The following is a 7,104-nucleotide window of genomic DNA, read 5'->3' as shown; positions in this document are numbered from 1 at the left end:
GCTCCCAGCCAGGGGGCTCAAGCCCTGGCAGCAGATCTAGGGCTGTGCCCTGCTCCCAGAGCCATCCTTCATGCCAAGGACACCTTTTGCAGAGTCTGGCCGAGCACATGCACCTGTTCTGCATGCACCCAGAGGAAGGGAAGGAGCCAGCCAGCCCCCAGGTGTCCAGGCAAGGAGAGCATCTCTTGCCCAGCTGAGTACTGAGACCTTGGCCGGATGCTGCAGAGGGCACAGGCTGGGCTGTGGGGAGGGCTGGATTAATGCGCTAATGCCAGATTAAGCTGTAATACAGGACTTCTGACGAGAGAGTCCAGCCCTGCGCTCCCCCACAACCCAGGGTCCTGCCCTGGGACACTGCTGAGTACCCCTGGCTGTGCAGCGAGCAGCTGGGGTGACATGGACAGGGAGGCAGGCAGCAACCAGCAGATCCCCTAGGTACCTCCCTACAGCTGTGACCAAACCTCACCCTAACCCGCAAATCCTCCCCAGCTCAGTGGAGCAGCACCAATTCAGAGCCACAGTGGATCCAGCGTCCAGATGGCTCCCCACAGAGGCAGGAGAGAGACATCCCACTTCCATCTACCTTGAGGAACACATTATCCACCATTCATCACTGCAGCTCAAGGATGCAAGGCAGTGAGTGTTGCAGAGCACTGGTCCCTACCCAGCCACACAGGCTGAAGGCAGTTTCTGAGCAGCTCTGAGGAGTGCTGCCAGCTCTTAATAGCCAGAGCACATTTTCCCTGCTGTCTGTCCATCAGGAGGCATAGCTCACCAGGATGGCTGCTGCCACATCACCCCTCCTCTGTACTCTGTGCCACTGCCATGAGCACATCGAACACACAGAGCATGCAGCACAGGCAGAGCAGCAGGGCTGGGGGAGCACAGAGGGTTGTTGCTTTGTGAGCACTAGGCAGAAAAAAAACCCTTTTGTTGGTGACTACACAGCTTGGAGGGGACATGTTGCACACTAGTGGGGAGCAACAGAAATATGCTGCAGCCTCAGGAGGGGCTGCACCCAGTAGACTGCCCACTCCCCCAGTAACACCCTGTGCTGGCATCACCTCTGCCTCAGGGGAAGCAAGGTGGGATTTTTGTTCCCTGTTCTCCCAGCAGCCGCACAGGTTGCTCGGGGGGGGGGAGGGAGGGAATACCAGACATCTCCCATCAGCAAGGCTGAGGCTGAGCTGGTGATGCGTATTTAAATGCATGGGAGCATCTGAGCTTGTCTTCCATTCCTTGACATTTCCAGAGACTCCAAGCTGTCTTCAATTACCAGTCTGCAATTAGCTCTTCCTAAATCCCCCAATGAGGCCCAGCACTCTTAATCAATGAAACACAAGGGAGGAGGGGAAGGACACAGCCTCTGCAGCTGGAAGCATTTTTCATGCCAGGACTTGAGGCTGAAAGAAGACTGTTAATAGCCCTAAGGAGAATCTGTGGGGTGGGAAACCTTGGTGAGCACTGGCACCTTGTGCAGCTCTGAAGCTCTTGCTAGGCTTCATCACATGCTGCTTCATTGCACTGTACCTCAGTTTCCCTCTCTGTAAAATACTGGTAGAGAAGCATTGGAATTCCCTCAGCAGCCCCATGGGAGCTCTAATGGGTCTGATTCCAGCTCAGTTTGAGACAGAGCAGGTCAGAGCAGTCCCCTTCCCCAAAATAAAGAAGGGCTATAGCCAAATCTGGGGTTAGATGAGGTTGTGAGTACATTTTGGCCCAGACAGCCCTGCACAAGGTCACACAAATGTCAGTATAAAGAAGGGATCAGAGCACATAGTAGGGACAGGGAGGATGGGAGCAGCAGAGGTCTCAATGGGTGCACGCAGCACAGAAAAGCTTTGCACAGCACCCTGCCAGCTCAGACCCCGTCACAGGGACATCTGTGCTGTCTTCCTGGCTGCACAGCTTTGCCTGAATGAGCCAGATTGGGCCTAATTAGCAGCTCTGCTGATGCACACAAAGGTAGGGAATCCAGCTTACCCTCCATGACCTGCAGAGCCAGCACAGCCCTTCCTAGCTGAGGAGAACCCAAGGGTCTGCCTCAGAGGGGCTGGGAAGTGCTAGATGCAGACCCTGATAGGAGACCACATGCAAGGGATCCTGCCTGAGGAGCCCCAGAAAACTGAGCAGCTGGAGGCATAGCAACCAGCTCTGAGATACTCCACCCTGCTCCCTGGGGTCTGCAGAAGCACAAGGCTGGCAATCGGACTAGCAACACAGCTCCTACAGCCTGATGCTGCCGGAGAAAGAAGCCAGGCCCTGCAGAGTACAGGCAGGAAGGAGGGAGGGTGGGGTATCTTTAGGGAAAAAAAAAAGAAAGAAAAAAGGAGGTGACGTGAGCTGTGGGCTCCTGGTTACATTCATTGCAGCAGACAGCAGGCGTTCCATCTGCAATGGAGGAGGCCAGGATTGCTCACAGGGAGCAGAGGGTGGATGCAGCAAACAGTGGTGAAATTCTGATCCACCAGATCACTATGGGAAAGAAGGCTCCCTCTGAGAAACAACCTCCCACATCCCCATGGGGAGGAGAGCGGAGACCCCCCGGCTCCCCTTTGCACCCCACAGCCCAGCAAGTCCAGGGAGCCAGCACCAGGCCCATCCAGGCCACCTCTTTATTCTCCAGTGAAGCAAAGCAAGAGGAGAGGACGCCCCCCCCCCCCCCCCCTCCCCAAACCCAGAGCCCCCACCCCAGTCCCCTAGGCCTCCTCTGGCACATACACCATTCCCCACAGCAAGCCGAGGTGGAGAGGGGGATAAGAAGGGTAAAGGGGAACGCTGCTCACCCCACAGGTGCCCTTCTGAGGGGGCTACACCTTGGGGAGTTGGGTGGAAGGGAGCAGGAAGCCCCCCCTCAGCCACTCAAACAAAGGGATGAGCAGGTGGCCACCCAGCTGAAGGGCCCACCACACCCGGGGGACTCCCACTCCCTTGGAGGACCCCCCCACCCCCATAACCGGGCAGCGAACATCGCCGGTGACACAAAGGTCCGCGCCCCCCTCCCCCCCACCCCCAGCCCGCTCCCCCCCCTTCCCCGCCGCCCTTTGTCTGCTCGTCTCTGCCGCGGCGGCGGCGGATTCAGCACCACGGACAGCTCCAGCAGCGTGGGGCCGTGCGCTGCCCGCGGCTGAGGGGCAACGCGGGGACACGCACCGGCTCCGCAGCCCCCACGCCCTCCTCCCCCCCCGGACCGCGTTGTTGTTGTTTTTGTTTTGTTTTGTTTTCCTCTCTCCGTTTTCCCCTAAAGAAAACATATCCAAGAGCCTCCGCTCCTCGGCAGCCCTCCCCCTCCCCGTCGTGCAGGCGGAAGGCCAACCCCCTCCCCCCGATCTTCGCCTCCGTCTCGGTGTCCCGGAGGGCAGAAGGGGAGAGGGTGGGGAAGCGGCCGGATCCGGAGCGGGGAGGGTCCAGGCAGCGTCTCCGCGAAGGGGGGAAGGCGAGGAAGATCGGGGTGGGGATGGATCCAGCAGTCCTTCGCCTCCCCCGCCCCTCGGTGCGCGGCCCCTTCCGTCCCCTGGGGCCCGGTACCTCCCTAGCGGTCCAGGCTGATCGTCCAGTGCTTGGACCCGTCTCCGCCCTCGCCCTCGCTCTTGAGGTCCTGGAAGAGTTGCGTGAAGTAGTGCGGGTCCGCGTTGATTCGCAGCATCTTGGCGCTCAGGCGCTGGATGATGCCCAGGCAGCGCTCCCAGAAGCGGCCTTTGTCGCCCTCCACCAGGAAGGGCTTCAGCGGGTAGGAGATCTCGTTGCCCATGTAGGAGTAGGCGAGATAGAGGCAGGTGAGGAAGGCGGCCTGCAGCTCGGCCTGGCTCCCGATGTCTTCTCCCCGCAGAGCCTCCCGGCACAGCAGGTACACGAACACCAGGTTGGCCGGGGTGATGAAGCCCTGGTCCTGCCAGCCCTGCAGCAGCAGCGAGCGGTCCACACTGCGGAACCAGGAGATGAGCTCGCCGGGGCTCAGCTCCTTCAGACGGTAGCAGCGGCGGCACACGAAGTCCCCCAGGCAGCGCAGCAGCTCTCCGGTGGACGCCTGCACGACCACGCGGCGCGGCGAGCCCGGGGCGCGGCTACCGGGGGGCGGCGGCGGTTTTCCCCCACCGGAGCCGGGGTGCAGCTCCTGGGGCGCCGAGGGCACGGTGGGCACCGGCACGGCCAGCGGGCCCTGCTTGGCTCCGTCGGACGGCCCTCCCAGCGATTTGCGCAAGTTCTCGCGGTTACGCTGCACCACCAGCGGGTCGGGCTGGGCCCCGGGGGGGGGCACTCCACCGGGCTTCGGAGTCACCTTCTTGGTGCTTTTCTTCTTCTTGGCCGAGGCGGCTACCAGCCGCTTCCAGGTGAGCGCCGAGATGAGCACCCCGGGCCTCTTCAGCCGGCTCTCGCCCTTTCCCGGCAGCCTGCCCGGAGCCTTGTCGGCCAGCAGCCCCCCGCCGCCGCCGCCGCCCTTGCCCGAGGAGGCGGCGGGGGACAGGGAGAGCACCGTGCCCATGCTAACGCCGAGCGGGACGGGCGTGTGGGGGCCGGGACGCCGGCACCGCCCATAGGAGGCCGAGGTGCTGCGGGGGAAGCGGCCCGCACCGGGGCCGCGGTGCCCGAAGGATGCTCCGCCGCGCCCGCTCTGGGCTCCGCGCCCTTCGCTGCAGCCCAGCCGCCGCCCCGCCGCTCCCCGCCTCCCCTCCGACAGCCAATCGGCTCCGCACGGGGCTCCGGTGAGGCCCGCCTCCTCGCCGGCGGGCGGTGGCGGGGGGGGGGGGTTGGACCGGCGCGGTTCCTCTGGGCGGCGGCCGTCCCGCCGTGACCTTCACCGACGCCTCGACTGGTCCCGCGGCTTCCAGTCTGTGTTCAGAGGAGGTGGGGAGGTGGCGGGGATGCAGGGATGGGGGAACGAGAAGGTGCTGGGAGCCCCTCAGGACGTGGCCGCCCCCACCCAGGTCCTGCTCCTTGGATGGAGCAGCCCATCTCAGCTGAGCACCCAGAAGTGGTGCTGGGGGAAGATGCAGGTGGCCACAGGAGTGGGGAAGAGCCCTACGTGATGCCAAGGGGAGGAGATGGGGGATGCACGCAGTGTGTGTGCTTGAGGGCAGCTAGAGAAGATTTGGGGCTGTGGAAAGGCTGCCCACGTGGAGCCACCATGCAGGGGTTGGGGGCCTCGGTGGGAGAGCCCCAGGCCCCGTGAGAGCCAGCCTGCCTCTGGGTATGTCTCTGCAGGGTGCTGCTCCCCATTGCCTGTTCCGGGCTGGCGAGAGCCACCCAGCACCTGCTGTGTAACAGCATGGCACATCCTCTGTCTGCCTATCCTATCCCTATCCTGCCTTTTCAGCCACAGAGGGGAGATTTCCAACCGCTCTGACCACCACCAGCATCAGACAAAAGTCAGGGTGCTCAGAGACAGAGGAAGGAGGGGGAGGATGCTGCACTTCTGCATCACTGCAAAATGGTGTGCGATCAACCAGCCGTGTGCACACAGCCTGCTCCCCCCCTTCCAGATCTGAGTGCAGCACGGATGGATCCTGCACCCTCTCTGCCTCCCTGCCCCTCGCAGGAGGATCCTGCTGTGTTCCTCAGGAGCTGGAGGACAGATCCTGCGGCTCTGATGGCTCCAGCTGGTGCCAGGCATCCATTAGGAACAAAACGCCCCGATTGCCTGGACCGCTCCTGCATGTAAAGTGCCCGAGAGCTGAGAGAGACGGCTGGGAAACGGTTCAGAGAGGATGTATTGATGATGCATTTCAATATAGCATCTTACCCGTGAAATTAACACGTCAGTGCCAGGATGTAGCCGTTGCCGGATAGATCCAGGCTAACAGGCGGTAATGAATTATCAACCAGGAGGAGCTAAAGCAGCTCCCCCTTCCTCCTGCAGTGCTGATGCTGGAGGTGTTTGAAATGGAAGCGCAGGCTCAGAGCTGGCTTCATCCTCCCTGCGGGGCCTCCCCATGCCTGGGGCTATTGTGCCTCATCTGGGACCCTCTGCCAGAGCAGAAAGAGGGGTAAAGTCCTATTCCTACATGTCTCCTGCTGTGGCAAGCCACGTGCCTTGGTGGTCTATGCAGAAACACGCACGTGTACACAGACACACAGATCTGCTTCGTGAGCAGCCAGAACCCAAACGGATCTGGGCCAGCATTGCCTACCCAAAGCCTGCTGAAAACAAACAAACAAATAAACAAAAAGGGAGAATTTGGTGTCAAAAGAGGAATATGGGATACAAATGGAAAGGAACAAAGCCAGGACGAGGTTCCTGAAGAAGATTAAGTGAGATTCTCCAGCTTCAGCCTAGCAAAGATGGAAGGGCTCCACCCCTAGGGAAGCAGTCAGTCCTTGTCCTCTTTCCATGCTTGAGAATGGACTGATTTTCCAATTGCACAAACTCATCAGAAACCACAGCTGAATTTTGCAGGTGAAGAAGCAGAGCCCTTGCTGCATGCTGCTCTCTCCTCCCGGAGCAAAATTGCTCCCAGATTGCTTAGTCTGAAATACATGAAGCCGCCCCCGCCCTCCATGCGCTCTCCCAAATTGGCATCCCCGAACTCATTAAGCAGGACTATTTGTATTCGCAGCCATGAGCCAGGCTCTGCAGCCTTCCCACAGAGCAGCAGGCAGAGGCTTCCTTACCTCCCTCAGCTACGTCTTAAGTCATCGGCCCCAAGCAGCAGTGCTTCCCAGGAGGGAAATGGGGCTGAAACCTGTACAAACCCCGGCCTAGGGCCAGCTGTTCCCCCTGCCTACAGCATCATGCTGGGGAACTGGCTCCCATAGGACCAGCTCTGGGATGGAAGCAGCTGGTGAGATCTTGTCCTTCCCCATCCCGGGTGTCACGCAAACACCAGGGAATTACCCTGCACGAACAGAGGGACGTTTCTTATGCAGGTAAAGAAGCGGCTTTGCAGCTTACTTGGGAGGCAGCTGTTCTTCCACGTGAAAGAGGAGGATCCTTTCCCCCCTCTCCAGTTTTATTCTTCGAGCTCTAGGCCTGAGACTGGCAGGCAATGATACAGCACAAACCACACACACAGCACCATGGCTGGTCACCTCTCAGCAGCTTCAGGCAGTGGGGATGGCAGAGAGCAGAAGCAGAGGGCATTCACAGACCCCCTGCTCCTAAGGGTC

At 60.6% G+C, this 7,104-nt stretch overlaps 1 protein-coding gene across 1 annotated transcript; it reads right to left on the bottom strand.

Annotated features, from left to right (window-relative positions):
• Positions 1 to 2,591: 2,591 nt before the first annotated feature.
• On the bottom strand, positions 2,592 to 4,668 carry CDK5R2 (cyclin dependent kinase 5 regulatory subunit 2). Its single transcript, XM_072341835.1, has one exon. The coding sequence runs from the start codon at positions 4,481 to 4,483 to the stop codon at positions 3,533 to 3,535; it is 951 nt and encodes a 316-aa protein (XP_072197936.1). The 5' UTR covers positions 4,484 to 4,668; the 3' UTR covers positions 2,592 to 3,532.
• Between the last annotated feature and the right edge of the window lie 2,436 nt (positions 4,669 to 7,104).

The sequence above is a fragment of the Excalfactoria chinensis genome, chromosome 7 (assembly GCF_039878825.1).
Source record: "Excalfactoria chinensis isolate bCotChi1 chromosome 7, bCotChi1.hap2, whole genome shotgun sequence".
Taxonomy (NCBI): Eukaryota; Metazoa; Chordata; class Aves; order Galliformes; family Phasianidae; genus Excalfactoria; species Excalfactoria chinensis.
Note: the sequence above shows the minus strand (reverse complement) of the source record. Positions and strands in the feature narration are given on the sequence as shown.

Excerpts from the sequence above, each read along its gene's own strand:
- CDK5R2 (XM_072341835.1), bottom strand. The coding sequence starts at position 4,483 with ATGGGCACGGTGCTCTCCCTGTCCCCCGCCGCCTCCTCGGGCAAGGGC.